Source organism: Anser anser (assembly GCF_964211835.1).
Source record: "Anser anser genome assembly, chromosome: 2".
NCBI classification, from domain to species: domain Eukaryota; kingdom Metazoa; phylum Chordata; class Aves; order Anseriformes; family Anatidae; genus Anser; species Anser anser.
In genome coordinates, this window is record NC_139721.1 from 38,828,587 (window position 1) to 38,845,340 (window position 16,754).

General features: G+C 36.7%; 1 protein-coding gene across 4 annotated transcripts in view; it reads right to left on the minus strand.

Annotated features, from left to right (window-relative positions):
* Positions 1–16,754, minus strand: part of CHD7 (chromodomain helicase DNA binding protein 7) — a 128,514-nt gene that overhangs the window by 22,385 nt on the left and 89,375 nt on the right. For all 4 annotated transcript variants that reach the window (XM_083823898.1, XM_083823899.1, XM_083823897.1 and 1 more), the window contains 8 exons: positions 16,336–16,450; positions 14,542–14,625; positions 13,558–13,695; positions 13,340–13,461; positions 12,841–13,084; positions 6,948–7,124; positions 5,464–5,607; positions 3,035–3,290 (listed from right to left, as the gene is read on the minus strand). In XM_083823898.1, coding sequence (XP_083680024.1) covers positions 3,035–3,290; positions 5,464–5,607; positions 6,948–7,124; positions 12,841–13,084; positions 13,340–13,461; positions 13,558–13,695; positions 14,542–14,625; positions 16,336–16,450 — 1,280 coding nt within the window. The remainder of the gene's footprint in view (positions 1–3,034; positions 3,291–5,463; positions 5,608–6,947; positions 7,125–12,840; positions 13,085–13,339; positions 13,462–13,557; positions 13,696–14,541; positions 14,626–16,335; positions 16,451–16,754) is intronic.

Here is a 16,754-nt window from a genome sequence, read left to right on the forward strand (position 1 = left end):
TTCTGTACTAAGTTTATGCAATTTCAGAATATGATAGGCTGTCTTGTAGCTTGTATACAGTAACTTCAGTGATCTTTCTTGGTTACATGACTTATTTCTGAATCAGCTGTGATACACAAAGGTAAGCTTCACTGCTACGAAGTAAACCAGCACACAAACTCGCTGTCTTCAGAAGCAAAGTGGCTAGGCCAACTATATGACAACAAACCTACACACAGGTCTAATGAATGAAGGATTTTCAGCATCAGCATTTGGTCTCAGCAAGACACACTTCAATAACAGCCCACGACCTCCGAAAAACTGCCAGTTCAGTAATCCTATCCTAGCTAAACCCTGTAAAGGTCTGTCCTGACCCTTTCACTTCTACTTCAACTGCACCCAAGTGATGAACGCAGAGTACCTCTTACCCAAGATACTTATGTAGTACCTAGATGCCTGTAACAGTTCTATTCTACCTGGTTTTTATTAGTGGATGAAAGAAAGCAATCTGAATGTGTGCCTGGTCCATCAGGAAATCCCCTACTTCCACTCCTAATTAAGAGAGACTTTAAGGGCTCAAGAGAGCACAAGGAACAGAAAAAGAAACCTTTCCAGTGTTTTCCACTGTGCTTTGTAGCACGTGCAAGCAGAGGCACTCCCTGCTGCTGCATCTTGGAGCCAGAGAAAGAAGTATGATGGATGAATACTTGAGAGTGGTTGCTAGGGAAAAAACAAGGAGTCCAGCCCTGAGGAAACCAACAGACAATGTTAGTCTGGCTTGGTTGGAGATCACACAACATGCAGCCGCTCTCTCTAGAAGTCTACTCGAGGCCAGTTTCAGCAGAGAGCCGCTCTCCCCTCACTACCACAGAGCAGATCTGCCATTCAAGAAACAAATAACACACGTTCAACTCCTACCATGCTATTTATCATATATAATCTCCTATGGCTCTTAACTGAAGATTATCTAGAAGACTTGCTCATAACTTTTATGCAAAACAAAAAAATACTGTTCTACCTGGACTCTATATTCAAAAACACATGCCTTGCTGCTAGCTTACAAACCTGTAAATGTAGAAGAAAATGAGAAGGGTTCAGAGAACTCTTAATAAAAGTAGTTAAGTCTCAAGCGCTTGCTACTCTAACAGCCCTCTCTTAAGGTTGCACAGTGTTGTCCTGATGCTACTGCAAGACCTCTTGACAGAACTAGAACAAACTTGCATTATCACTGCAAATACAAAGATGTTAATCACTGACCAACAAGGTAAAACCTCAGGCTCAGACAACTACAGGACATATGGAGTATCTTCTCTCCTAGAATTACACAGAACTTGGTTGCTTGGTTCCATCTTCCACACTGATAATAGTCAGCATTCATTTATTTTTCCCCACCCATCAAATCTGATGGCTTGACCCACCTGCCATTTTGCTGCATGCCAAGCAAGCCCAAATGTTCAGAAGTCACTAAAACATTAAAAAGGAAAAAGCTCTCAAGAGACATCCCCATCTCTCTCTATTAGGGTTAAGAGAAAGTCATCCAAAAATACTTGAAATTTTCCATACAGCTACCTGGATTGCAGCAGTGTCTAACAGACATTAAATGACACAAGACTTGTGAGGAAAAGAAATCATTTTAAGTAGTGCTTGCAGCACTGCTTACAAGCTCTATTTGATAAAACTAAGTAGGAGCAAAACACTCCTTGTAACAGCCAAGAAATAAGGAAAAGTAATCACTATGTTAAAACAAGCAGAAAACCAAGGAACGTAAAAAGCATCAAGTTCAGAAGCTCATAACCTGAACATACTGAACTACTTTCCGGTAAACCTACTTATGTAATGGATCAACTTCAAACAAAAAACCAACAAACAACAAAAAGCCCTACCAGAACCACAAAGCTCCTTTACTGTATGCTCATCTGAGTTTAGAAACTGAGCAGCCCACCAGCACAGTTGGGTTCAAGTACTTTGGAGTAACTCTGTATCATGTCTTTGCAATAATTACTTGAGCATGAAATATAATGAGATGTCACTTGGTGAATCATAGCAAAAAATGTCAAGAAAGAAAATGTAAGCACTGCAATATCGAGGTCATACAACAGAATACGGAAATCACTGAATCTGAAAAACTGAAATACAGCTCTGGAACACAACAATCTTTCACAACACGTTCTGTGAGTCTGTGAAGCTTATAGGCAGCATTAAACCAGCAATAGCATAAGTCATATACAGTAATAAAGAGGAGTTGAGAAACAAGGAACTAGTAGCACACAACCACGTATGGAGGCTTGCGTTACATCCTCAAAGGGAAGATCTGATTTCACCAACGCATACAGGTTAGCATACTTCAGACTGATGCAGTTAGCTGGCTCATCATCTATTACTTACTTGCCGTAGATGATCCTGATCTAAATGCAACAATATCACCATGAAACAGTATTTGTCATTAAAATCTAATATGACATTCATGCAAATCTTTTTTTCAGACCAGTTAAATTAGGAAAATGAACTGACTACACGTGTCCAAAAAATCATGTCTCAATCACTTCTTACCCCACAACTTTTATTCAGAAACACTTAGTTACTATCTCATAATACTCTGTTGCAAGAAAATAAGTAGCAGCTAACTGTAACTGTGAAGAAAAAAAATTGTTATCTTTACACCAGCATCCAACAACCTGCATGATAACCGAAATCTTCTTTGTCAAAAATAAAAAAGAAAAACTTCATAACACAAACGTGATAATATTAACATCAACTCCGTCAGGACTAGCAAGCCTTGGAAAAGCAGTGCAGATGTTTTCAAAAGGAACACTGTCCTGACTAGCAGATATCAAAACACAAGAGGACCTAAAAAGTTAAGCCACTATTCCACTTTAAAAATAAATAAATAAAGAGACATACAATTCACACAGTCATCTACACTACTTTCACTTTATGTATTTTCAGGAAAATAAGAATAAATGACTATCTGTCTGGAGACACCAGAATAGAATTTTTAACATGCTGAGCTTTCTTACAAATGCTTTCTGAATGAGGAGAAAAATATAAGGCCTACCATTAATAAGGTACGGATGATTGCAGCATTTTCTTAGTTCCATCATAGTGTTTAAAAGATTAGGTACATTTGCCTGACCTCCACCCTTAGAAAGAAATGTGAAATTCTTTTCAAGAATAGCACGATAATATTTCTTCTGAATATTTGTCAGCTCAACTTCAATGATAGTTTCCTCCTTGGGGGCCAGGTTCTTTTCTACATCCTCCTTGAGACGTCTCAGCATCATCGGCTTCAAAATAGCTTGCAGTTTTTGCACCTAGGAAACACATGTTATATAAATAACAATTAAAGCTGTAAGGCTGCACATTTATTTTTCTATTTCCTAAAGTTTTCTTAATTCTAAAATTCCCCTCTTTTCTACCTCAGATCACAGGTAGACAGCATTTGTAAAAAGTCTTTCCTCAAAGACCTAGAGATTGAAATTTCCTCACTAACAACGTGATGTAAACTTCTGAAGTCATTTTTAGCTTGAACCACTTCTGTTTAGAGAATATTGTTAGACGACCTCACTTCAAACTGTCCATCTAGATGAGGGCAGTACCGCACACCAATCATGCAAAGCCAACCCCAGGTAAGCAAAAACTAATATATCACCAAATCTGACTAAGATCAAGCTTTGCAGTAACTTCTAACCACTAAACACAGTGAAATAGGCTATTGTTACCCTTCAGATGTCTGCTCCTAATTCTTTTCTTACTTCCTGAGTTTTCACATCCACCAACGTAGAAAACTACTTAGGCCTGTTCTCAAAACATTGTATTTCTGTAATTATTATTCTTTTAATGCTAAATATTTTTTTTTCTCCAGGTTTTGCAACATATACTTTATGAGGTAGGGGGAAAAGCACTCATTTTCCTCCAACAAAGTCAGCCAAGTTAGATCAAACCCTTGTAAAGTCCTTTATATAAAAACTCAAGCATACTCCATATATAACAAGATTGGCATTTCTGTTGGTTTTAGGTTCTGTCTCTCATCAAAGTACAAACCAGCTCAGTGTCAAAAAGTTGACAATATATCTTGAAATTGGTCATCATCTCCTGCTAGCGTGCTGTGTAGCAGAAACAAGAATAAAAGACACTTTCTCCTGAATTCACATAATTCCCTTAGTAATAAAAAGACTTCAAGTGAAAGGTAACAAATTAGTAGAGTGATGAACATTGAAAAAAATACATGGAATAGGACTGCAAGGAATGGAGGAGAAAACCTAAGTCACTAACGTATAATCTCATCTATCATTTGAAAGAAGAAAAATCAAATTTCAAAACATCTAATGGTGTATTCACAAGAAGGCACTTCTTCCAAAACTTGTTGGCCCAGACAATCCAGGATCCATATCTGCTGACAACCGATGGCATTATTTTAGTTATATTTCCATACATAGCATCACTTCCAGTCCTGCCCTGCTGACATTTTGAGCTGGCCAGACAGAAGCTATGTCGAGAGTTAGGATATATTAACTCCAATTCAAACACTGTATTAACAGGAGTACATGGCTTCTGGATCTCAGCTGGCTCACTTCCAATCAGGTCAGAGTCCAGGCTGACGGACATGCAACTGCGTGCACAATCTGTGTGGAAACATACCCTGTGATTCCCGCAGGACACACTATGATTGTCCAGGTGGTGGGGGGCTGGAGGAGAACTGTATTATTATTTTTTAAAATTTATTTAGACTATTACCTATGACAGAGATAATCTCAAAGAACATTAACCACTTCAAGCACTCAAAAAGCTAGAAATACAAGAAATCGGAATTTTCAGACAGAACCAAGTTGAGCTGCACACAAAAATGCATGCAGTCACAAAATTAAAGAGCCAAATTAAGGTGCCTAAATTAAGATGTTCTGCTTCAGTTAAATACTTCTTTTTAAGGTGGTTTGACTGTCACCTATTGACTTTTAAAAATGTTTCATACATACAAAAACACCTTAAGTTTCATATATGACCATCAGTATATTTTATATTGAGATCTAGAACGTTGCATTAAGTGGTTTTCATTCTTCTTTGATTTATGCATTGCTTTTATTGGGCAGCTTGAGAAATCCATTTCTGAGTCAGTCAAAAAAGAGCCTCCCTCCATTTGGTTGCTTCTTTCAAATATGTTCCCATTTGCACAGAAGGCATTGATAAAACTCCTGGACGTTAACTCCACATAAATTAGTCTCCTCACTCTACTACTGATGTTCAAAGAAGAATATAAAACATGTTTCTGCATGACCCATTGACAAAGCAACGAAACAATGATAAGGCAAAATGACTTTCGGACAAAGGTGAAAAGATCAACAAAAAAACCCTAAGGATAAATCCACTCTGGACTTCTAAGAAGAGAACAGGTATTACTTGTAAAAACAAGTAATAAAGTTCAAATGTAGCAAAGTGGTTGAATTCACAATATCTAAAGAGAGAAGTAAGTGTGCAGGAGCAGATTACCTGTTCTTCAGTTTTCAGATCCCCAAATTCTTGCATGAATGTGGTTTCTGATGGGAAACGACCTGGTTCCAAAAAGTGAAGCAAGCTAAATAGCTCTTCTACTGTATTTTGCAAAGGAGTTCCTGTAAGCAGCACTTTATGTTCCTGAAAGATTAAGAAACAGTTGCCTAGGAATCCATCTAAATTCACTTTCAATACATTTTTTTTCCCTATAGGTATCTTTCATTTGTGCTTTCTTTTTGTTCCAACTACTTACATATAGTTCTTTTCAATATATTTGTAATTAGTGTTCTGGCCTTCCTCCAGCTAGTTCCAAAAAATACTTCACCTCTTAAAAACATCTTTACAAGTCCTCCAGATACAAGAGATTTTACTGACCCACAACATTCCAGCTCTTTCACAAATACCCGAAGCAGAGTCTCATTTTCTAACTACACACAACAGAGCAGGAGACTGACGGAGATGAGAGGAAAAGTTGCCTGCTTCTTTTGAATAGGTACCCAGAGAGGTTAAGCAGCTAGCCCAAATTCAAACATGAATTTAGTAGTTGAACAACAACTGAAGTGGGAAGTCCCATATCTCCCCATCTATAGCCATAGCTGTAAGCTCAGCTTTTCTTTAACAGCAACCATATTAAAAAAATAAACAAACTATATGCAGTATTTTTACAAACGTTCATTTGTTAAGCTTCAAGACTCCTTCAAGAAAAGTATTATTTAAAAAACAGGGAAACAGAATCTAAAAGTGACCTACAGGTCACCAGTTCTTGTATAAGCTAATGTTTATCCCACTGCATTATCATCGGAAATAGGTGGTTTTGAGTTCCAGGTATTAACTCAGTCTGTGTTCTTACTGCATTTTTAAAGAATCTTCTGACCTAAAAAACAGTAAATAGCTTGAAATCCATCTTGTTTTTTTTCTGTGTTAAATATTACATATTTTGCACATACAACATATATGTATTTATGCAAACATCAGAAACCAAACTCACATTTCCCTTCCTTAGCTGGTCTGAAAGAACTTCCTTATTGCCTTGCAACAAATTAACATTAGAGCTGACTTTAATTCAGAGCAATTTAACTCTCACAGCAGTATCTGGTCACCTGTCCACATTATACATTAAATAAATGTCTATGTAAAGAAGGAACTATGGAGGATTATAAAAGTAAGTCACATGAAGAGAGAGAAAGGGAAAAAAAATCTTGATTCTCTTAAAATAATCCACATTATTCTAGATTTGAATTAATGTAGAGCCTGACGAAACATCAGCATACCAAAATTCAAGGTATGCATATGCTTCCAGACATTTTAAAGACTGCAAGCTGCATTCCCTCATTCTTCTTAATATTTGCTACTTTTACTTGAGAATAAAAATTTTTACTTACTTATGAAACTGCAAATCAGGAATGATAAAATACAGAACATGCAGAAGTAAGAACAAACAAACAGAAAAGAAAAGAAAACAAAAATAGGTACACACTGACCAGGTCCATCATCTTGAGTCCTTCCAAAAGCTTACAATTCCTGTTTTTCAGCCTGTGGGCCTCATCGATTACCACACAACGCCATGGAATGTTACGCAGCTCTGGGCAGTCAGTCAAAATCATTTCAAATGTCGTGATAATGGCATGGAACTTGTAGGACCCCTTTATCACGCGACCCTTAAAAGAATACCAGAAGTTAGAGTAAACTGATTGGCAAAGCAAGGAAGTAAATTTGTTTCATCTTCAGAATTCCCTCTTTAAAGGAAAACACCGAACAGTACAATGGGCATATTATTTTAAGTACATGAAGTCATTATCACTGACTCATTGAAGGAACACAAATGTCTAAGTTTACTACTGGTATCATGCTAGCTCTGTCTTTTTATCCTGTAAAAAGGCTCACAGCGTCACTGCATATTCATTACAAAGATGTTATACAACTACTTCAGCCATAATTTGTATGGATTATATTAATGCCTGGAAGCATTAATGTATTGCTGCAATATTCAAATAAGGGTTTCAGACTTTGTCAAGAGAATTCTCTCTTTTTCTTTTAAATCAAGGAGCTATGTAACAGCCCTCCCAAACCATTCAAATAACCAAGAAGTACAGGAAGGATTCATTTTCTATTAGAATATTTTGCTCTCAATAAACAGTATATTTTTTCTGATGGACATTAGATAACTAAACCACCTATAATTACAGTAAGCAACTTTGAAAAGAAGCAAATTGCTGAACTTGTAAATGGGGAATGTACATCTTCACACACTTTTCCCTGATACTTTGGTAAACTTGTGTTAAGGAAAGTTCAACAGGATGCTGTTTGGCTTCATCTTTATTATTTATTTGATTAATTAAAGGTGTTATTTTCAGGGCTGATACTAAAAGCCTGTTTCAGAAAAACCCTGAAAAAACTCCACACAGAATCATGAAATGAACATCTTTCTGACATTGTGCCATATTGCTTCCTAATCTTGTTCAAAGAAATGTGTAATTGAATATCTCAAGTGGTACTTTGTCTTCACAGGAACCCCCTCTCTGCTAGGATAAGCATCATCCAAGTTCAAAGCGTGTCCTGCTTTGAGAACAGTATGTTGCGGGTTCTATATTGAGTACATTTCAAAAGAAAGGTATTTCACAGGAAGATAGCCTTCACTTCCTTCAAATACACGCAAGTCTGAATTCTTTCGTAAGTGACCTGCATATAATCCTCTCCAAACTGTGGGGATCAGAATTGGCTACCCACTCTTGGAAATGGTTGGAAATCTTGCATCTTGAACTCAGCACTAATTCTGTCTACGCATATCAACAGTACTTCAGAGGAAGTAATGACCTGCTTGACAGTGCCTTCCCCCATAGCATATTCCAGAAACACTGACCTTCTCAGGACATAAACAGTTGCTACCTAACAAACAGCAGATGAAGATACACCAAGTGGGCAACTAGAAAGCCAGTAAGCTGAAACGCTGTGATCTCTTCAAGAACCAGGTATAACTTTGAAGATATGAGAATGCAGCTGAGGAGATTCTTTCCAAGTAGTAGGAAACACTTCCACGAGCAAGTGCATGTATGGCTGTTTGGCAAGCAGTGCTCTACAATAATCACTACATAAAGCAGTTCATCCAGGTGAAGCAAAAATCATCAGAGCCACCCTTGATTATATATTTAGAGCCGTGTAAATCTCACATTAAAGTACAAAGGGTGGTCTTGCCACAACAGCTCACGTTTCAGAGCCACAGCAATGGCTGTCTGAAAGAGCCAAATGCTGTACTGAAGTGAATGGTCATATGAGAGAATTAAACAGAAGCTCCAAGAGCTTCTGAAGGTGAACGATGAAGTTATTCAGCTGCTTTGGGCCTCAAAAACTCAGGAAAGTATGGGAAAGAATCCTAAGTAATCCTATTCCTGTCACATTTGAGAAATGTAAATGTAGAAATTATCAGGTAAGTGACCTACAGTGTTTTCACAGGTGACTTAGACAACCAGGATATCAGTTTTACTGTGTTTCAATGTGGCATCCAAATGAAGTTCTCTGATGCTGGCAACACAGCAATTTTGCATCAACTTACTCAGAGAACTTTTTCCATTTGAGGAAGTCAGTCCTCCTAATAGGAAATAGTTTTCTGTTCTGTACAGGAAATTCTTCTGGAAGTAACTAAAGCAACAGAGGCAGTCCACAAAGTGCAATAATTAATTAGATATGAGTATAAAGGTTGGGTTATGTTTTGGGGGCACCACCTCTTAGCAGATACAAATTGAGAGGACCTATGGATATGTATAAGAACCAGACTACTAAAAGGATGCACATTCCACCAGTGGGAACTTGGAAAGATTAACGCAGTCTTCCCCCACCAGCCTCTGCCTCCGTGTTGATGAAGCAGAGAACAGATGCGAGGAACATGCATATTTACTAATTATAGCAGAAAGGCGTCTGGAAAACAAAGTCTCACCCACTCTGTAAAATACAACTTGACATCTTTGGTGAAAGACTGTGTCCCTGTTGGTGAAATACTGCCTTACAGGGCCGTATGCTAACCATAGCTCTGTGGCTTCTCAGCAAGGAAGAAAACATTGCAGGCAAGTAAATACTCCGTTAAATCAACACCCACTGAGTCCAAAAGGAACAAACCACATAAGGCAGAAAAAGTCCTGAACATTAACAACATTAAAATCAACCAGGTGCAAGGTATCCTGTCTCTACGCATGGGCCAGGTGACTTCTCTTCTTAGTCCTCATTACACTGCAAAGCAAATTTCCCTCACAAACACATTAATTCTTTTGCAGGGCTCCGCCCTTACTTTTATTTGGCATGTATAGTTTTCCTGATCTTACAACAGAACTTTCTCAGAGGTAGGATACTATAGAAAAGTGGTTTATTTGGTGTTCCAAGCAGGGAAGGCCTCTAGAAGGGCCTCTCCATTGTATTGCTCAGGAACACGCGAACAGGCTTCTCGCAGTGACCCTCACAAACAGCGAGTCAGGTGTCCTTAGTGTCAAAGTCACACCACTGAAAAAACTTATTTCATTATCAACTGCTCTCTAGGTTTTCATTACAACTTGACTCTGGTTACTGGTGGTGCTTCTGAAAATCAAACTACTGCAGACGGGGTAGGAGCTTCTTAGGCTTTTTTTTTTTTTTAAATTGCCCTTCAAAGCCAGATTTTCACAATATTCAGCTGTCTTTTTGAGAATCTGCTCAGCTTGAGAGGCCTCTTTCATGTTAAGACCTAAAAAACCAAAGATGCCAATGTTTGAGTTGATGTGTTTGGCAAGGAGACCAGAAATGATACTGCCAAAGCTTGCTTTGCCTTCTCTTCCTCCTCATTCCCCATCATATGCCTGCTGATGGGGCTTTAGAGGATGACAGACTGAACACTACATGCCGATTCGTTTTGTCATGAAATGAAGAGATTTTTTCCCCTGTAATTCAGTTTCTACCATGCATTTCACAGCAGACGGAATGCTACAGAGAACGGAAGACAGAATGTGATTTCACGATACATCTAAGCTAGCTGTCCCCAAAAGGAAGAGTTGCCTCCATTTCTGCTTTATCCCCAACCATGGCTATTGTCTGACTCTCAAGCCAGTTGATAGAGCAAAGCTAGCAGGAACTGGTTCATTTTTTCTGTGCCATTAGTGCTTTGCTATTACTTGCTACATGGTCAGGTCATTGCTAGAAGAGTGAAGAACATGGCGACAGGATGAACAGAACTTTCTGCAGCAACTAGACCTTAGATCAACAAAACAATATTGTCAAAACTGCACCGAGAACATGCACAGTATGTGGGAATTTTCTGATGACACCCCCTCAGGTTTCAGGCTATGTCAATTGCTGCATCCTCTGGGGAAGGACACACTGAAGGAAGTGCCATTTAAATAACCAAAGAAACAAATCTCATTTTTAATATCGGGAAACACTTCAGTAAAACAGAGACAATATTTGTATAAAACCATTCAAAAAAAATTGATGCAAAATATCATTTCTCCTTGATTAGAAATAATATTTGAAACAGATAGAAATACAAATCAATTAATTCTGGTTCATTTGTGTATTATACATTTAGGCAAGAATTTAAACGTAATTATTATCCTAAAATACAAATCAATTAATTCCAGTTCATTTTTGTATTATACATCTAGGTAAGAAGCTAAATGCGATTATTAATCCTAAGTAATGCAAGTCATTATACCTCAGTGCAGCAACTGTTATTCAAATCAATGATCTTTTACAGCAGTGTATCTGAGTTTGATTTGGAAATTTCTTTGATAAATTGCTGAGAAAATACAATATTTTCTAGGCCAAAGAGATCTAACCTGTAGCTACTATAAATTACTATGTTTTTCCACTAGATTTAAGTACCTACTTCTGTTTGCCCTGATGGCATGTCAAGTTGTACCACAGTCATCATCTTTAGAACAGTTTTTACTCAGATATTTCCCTGTAAAAGTGTTTTCTATCTTGCGACCATCCTCATAGCTTTACTCTAAGGACTCTAGTTTTTCAACATTTTTTGAAGAAAGTGCATGAGAACTAGGCAGAACCAGACTACTCACTACATTAGTGACAAACATAATGTTGTAATGTTTTCACTTGTAATAAAGATTTTTCCTCTTACATACTTGCATTACACTCATCTTTTAACCACTGCCTCACAGTATGAACTTGTGTTTAACTGCTTGTGTGATGACACAAAAGGATGTGCATTTGTCTTACAGCCTTTCCATAGCAGAGCTCTCCCTGCTGTAAGAATGATCGCCATGCCTTATCCACAGATAGCCTTATATGTAGCTAGTCTGAATGTTGTTAGTTTGGATCCAATTTATTAAGTAATACAGCTTACTCTATATCCATGAACTGTCTTAGTTATTTACCACTCTCCCCATCTTTGTGCCATTTGAAAAATTCCTCAGTAATGATTTTATGTTTTCTTTCAGATCATTGATAAAAGTGTTATATAGCTCATGGACAAGAACCAATCCCTGAAGAACTATGCTGGAAATGTAAATCATTTCTCATTTACAATCACATTGAGAAATATCAGTTAGCCAGTTTTAAATCCACTTAATGTGTGCCATATTGATTTTATATCATTCTAGTTTATTAATCAAAATATCTGGTGGCATAAAATCAAATGCTTTACAGAAAATCTAAATATATGAATTCACCACTATCACTTCTTAAACTCTGTTGGAAATAATACTCCACAATATATCAAGTCAGGTTGAACTTCCACTTTTTTTCTTCCTCTTAAGTAAGGAGGCTTATTCTGCTTTGCAAAAAGATTCAATGAATGCACATTATTTTTCCCAATCCTGTTTACTTACTTTGAGCAAAGCCACGTGTTTAAATGTGGAGAACTGTTGTTCTTTATAGTTTCAGTTTTGCAAATAATTTTCTGCTTCCAACCCTCATTTTTTTTTGTCTCCTTCTCTCATAAGGACTATTCAACAAGCATGTAATAACACAGATTCAAAATGCATCTGACTTACAAAATTTGATAAAGAAGCATTGACAAGTTTAATTTCTGCAAGCTAGTCTTTTCCTGGAATGGTAGGCAAAGATTGATTTTTAAGCTTAGTTGCAATTAAAGCAGTTTCTCCATTAAGAATCTCTTCTGCCTGCTTCCTCCTCAGGAATGCAAAACAATGAAACCCTCGCATGAAATAATGAAAACCTGAACAAGAGTCGCACCATCACAGTAATTCTTGGTCCTGCTCTAATTTCCAGCTGATCTCCTGGCTACTATTAAAAAACTGTCTCTTTCTTAATACATATGCCCTTATTATTAAATGAAACCTACCGTATCAGTACTGAAAACTTAATTGATGCTTGTAACCCAAGATTAATTAGTAACAGTAAAGCATACACAGGGAAAAAACCAAAACCTTTTACCTGTGGATCTTTGAAATACATTTCATACAACTGAATGGTCCGCCGGCTTGCTTGACTCCCATGATACACAACCACATTCAATTCTGTCCAGGTGCGGAACTCCCTTTCCCAGTTGGGAATTGTGGACAACGGTGCAATAACCAAGAAAGGACCATGGATTCCTTTCAAATATATCTCATAGAGAAACGTAATGGACTGGATAGTCTTTCCCAACCCCATTTCATCTGCTAAAATGCAGTTTCGTCTGAAAAAATAACAAAAGCAGTCTTAATGTTTTCTTCCTAACTTAACACATAGTGTTATTGTTTTATGTAATGTTATGTTATGCCCCCTGAAACAGTTTGTATACAACTCCTGCAGTAAAAAAAATGGAAATAAAAGAAAATGTAAATAATTCTAAAAGCTCATTTGAGAAGACTACTTTTAAAGGTTATCATTGCATATAAGCTATAAAAGCTTTTCCAAAGCAGGATTCAGTAGTAAGCAATATTTTACGTACGTGTTGTACCAATTGAAAAGAAGCCAGTTTACTCCCTCCAACTGGTATTCCCTGAGTTTGTTATTGTTTTTATACTCCCTGGAACTCTCCGATTTCTTCCAGTCATCGGCAGGAGGTCGCTCCTGTTTCAAATACAGCAAATCCCATTAGTGGTTTCTGAAAGACCACATTACTTTACTATTTTCAAATAAAATCCTCTGTACAGAGCCAATTCTTACCACACGCTCCATTTCTGGCTCCCTAGACATCAGTTTCTCAAATTCTTCAATCTTAGCTTGGTCGATGTCTTGCTTGAGCTCCCAAGTGCTGTCTTCATAAGGAAGCGAACACCATTTCACCAGATAATGCGTTACAGGCTTTGTTAAGATAAAAATAAGATCAGAACACAATTTAAAACAATAAAAATGTAACCATTTATACAGGAGATCTGCAGGCTAGATAAATTCAAAGAGCATTACCAGACCTAAAAGTCTGAATCAGCCAAAAGGATAAGCAAACAGTAGGTTGACTTCTTAACGACCTAATGAATTCAGATTAGAATGGAGGGAATGCAGGTTCACCACCAAAAGGAGCACAACACTACATTTGAAATCACTAGTATTAAATTAAAATTTTAAAAATAAAACAATATTCATTTTCCAATTTTTACAATTTAAAAACCCCAACCTTTCATAGATCAAGCAACCCAAAATCCACCATTCACAGATCAAGCAATATGGAAACACAGACACAGTCAGTAAAACTTTCTATTCTCCCAAGACCAAAAAGGAGTCTCCTAGAAAACAAAGGGATCTTGCTGTGCAGAACAGGTCATAAAAAGTACGAGACAGTAAATCCAGGACCTTTTCTGCAAAGTCTAAATCATTATTAACAATATTAACCATTTAGCAATGACTGTTGCAAACTTCATTTAAATTCTGTATAACCTGCACGGACACCATACTTCTATCTACATAGGAGGTTTTTTGCTTTGCATTAAATATAGGTAACACAGAAGTATGGAATTCCCCCTTAAGGCCACTTTATTCTAGAGAAATCGCTATATTAGCCAATGTTTTCTCAAATGCCTTCCTATTTTCTGCATACATATATAATGCATGCATACATATACAGCTTCAGAAAGTGCTTAATATATTCAAATAAAGAATAAATTCTAAACACAATGTCTATATGACCACAAATACACTAGAAGTTCTGTTTACCTCTCCATTATCATCTGTGCTACGTGAAAAATCCATGATTCGATCAACTTCCACATAATCTGGATTAAAAAGCTCATCATCAATCTGTTCAAGGAAACAGTCAAAAAAATATACAAGATATCTTTATTAGCTCTTCCTGAGAGGAAAAATTATTATATATTTCACCAGGCAATAATATTTTGGGTCACGGTGACATAGAATTTATATTTGGCAAACTTCAACATGTTAATTGAAATGCTACAATTCAGCAAGATCATTCCCCGTGAGGGAATCAGACTTCTCAGACTTTGTTAACTGGGCCTCTTAATTACTGTGTGAAACCTTTTACTGTGAGAGAATGTTTAAGAATATTTTAAATGAAGTGTGAAATTACAATTCACTAATGAGCAATCGAAAAGGCTTATGGCATGCAATGCATTTAGCATTCTTGAAAACTACAGCTTGCAATAAAGAAATTAGAGCCTTGTACACTAAGTGCCTTTGGATTATTTTAACTACAGAAATTGTCTGACTGCTTTATAAGCAAGATTCAAAGATTATTATTTCAGAAACACAGAAAAAGCACAGCCTGATTACAGTTTCACCAAAAATCACAATTTGTTATATCCTTTCTTATCCCTTCAAGAACTTACAGGATTCACTAGAGTACAAAAGCATTGTTTCATTTTACACTTTCAAGATCCCCTCCAATGGAAAAAAAACAGACAAAAGTAGTAAAGACTATGTATGTTTTGATAGCTTTTTCCTAAAAACAAACACAAGTTGCAGGTACTTAAAATAATTTATGACACTCTTGGGAATAGATATAAAAAATAGTTTAAAAAGAAGCATTTGTGGGTTTCTTCACTTAAAACAGATGCTAAATTCTACAGTTATGCTGCTTAATGGCTTGATATACTGTATTGACTGTTCCTCTAAATTTCCATGTATTTATTAACTTCTTTAAAGACAGAAATATCAGGAGTCTTCAAAGTTAATTTATTCTAATTCTTTAGGCATTAGCATTATATGATGCAGCTAATTCTTTGTAGTTGCCACCCCATTTTATAATAATATCAAAGCATTCTTTGGATGTTTTGACATGGTGTTCACAGACTTTCTATACTCTGCCCTAGAAGTATATCACATTGACTCCTCTTCCCCCGAATTCCTGTAAATTTTATCAGAATATATCAATCGGATGCACTTAATCAGAAACCTGTGGTGACTCTATGAAAGTTTTCAATTGCAAACAGGTTTTGTTTAACTTGAACTATACGGTAATAACAAATATAAATAAATAAATAGGGTACCACATGAACCTGTTTTTTCTCAAAGGACAGCATTTTACTGAAAGGTAAGCTTTCAGAAACACAAACCAGCAGATCTGGTCTTTTATTGACAGGACCCCTGCCACACTACTGCTTATGGCTCTAAGTGAAATTAAATTGATGATAAAAAGCTTAGAATCCCTAGTGAGCAGCAGTCCATAACACAGAAAAATGTGATGCATTTTTCTGGCATAATCGGCTCCCGAGAAGACAGACCTGGCACTGATTCAGTAAGAGTCATGCTTACAAGATGAACAACTAACCATTCACTTTAAGAAAAAAAATATATATAGTAAAAGCTATAAAGTCAGGATGGATCACTTGAACTTCACAAATTTGCTAGGCTTGGATCAAACATGGTTGTATTTTATATAAGAATAAACGCCTCTGATATATTACAGTTGTTCAAAATCTTCTGCTTCTATATGGAAAAAGAATTCATAAGAATATCCCTTAAATATCTAAAAGAAACAAACAATCATACTTCTGAAAGGAATTTGTTCTGGCCCTGTTTTGCCTTAAACCGCTTAATCTTCTGCTGAATTCTCTTGTCTTTGTCCAGCTCTTCCACAGATGCCCACTGGCAATGAAGGTAAGAACTAGAAGACAAAAGAGAAAAACGTACTCAAAACTGCACTTCTATTGCATATTCCTGTGTATCCCACTAGTACAGCTACACCTTTTCAGCCCACTGCAGTGCTGCACTTGGAATCCAGACACTACCCTCTTCATAATACAAGTTATGAACAAATCACCTTTACTGGGAGTAATTATACTTACTAATGGAGAAACTGGTCAGTAAATAAAAGCAACTCCCACCCAAATAAAATTTATATACATACCCCATACATTTAGTGTTTCACACTAAGATGATTTTTATTGGTCATACTCAAATATAATTAC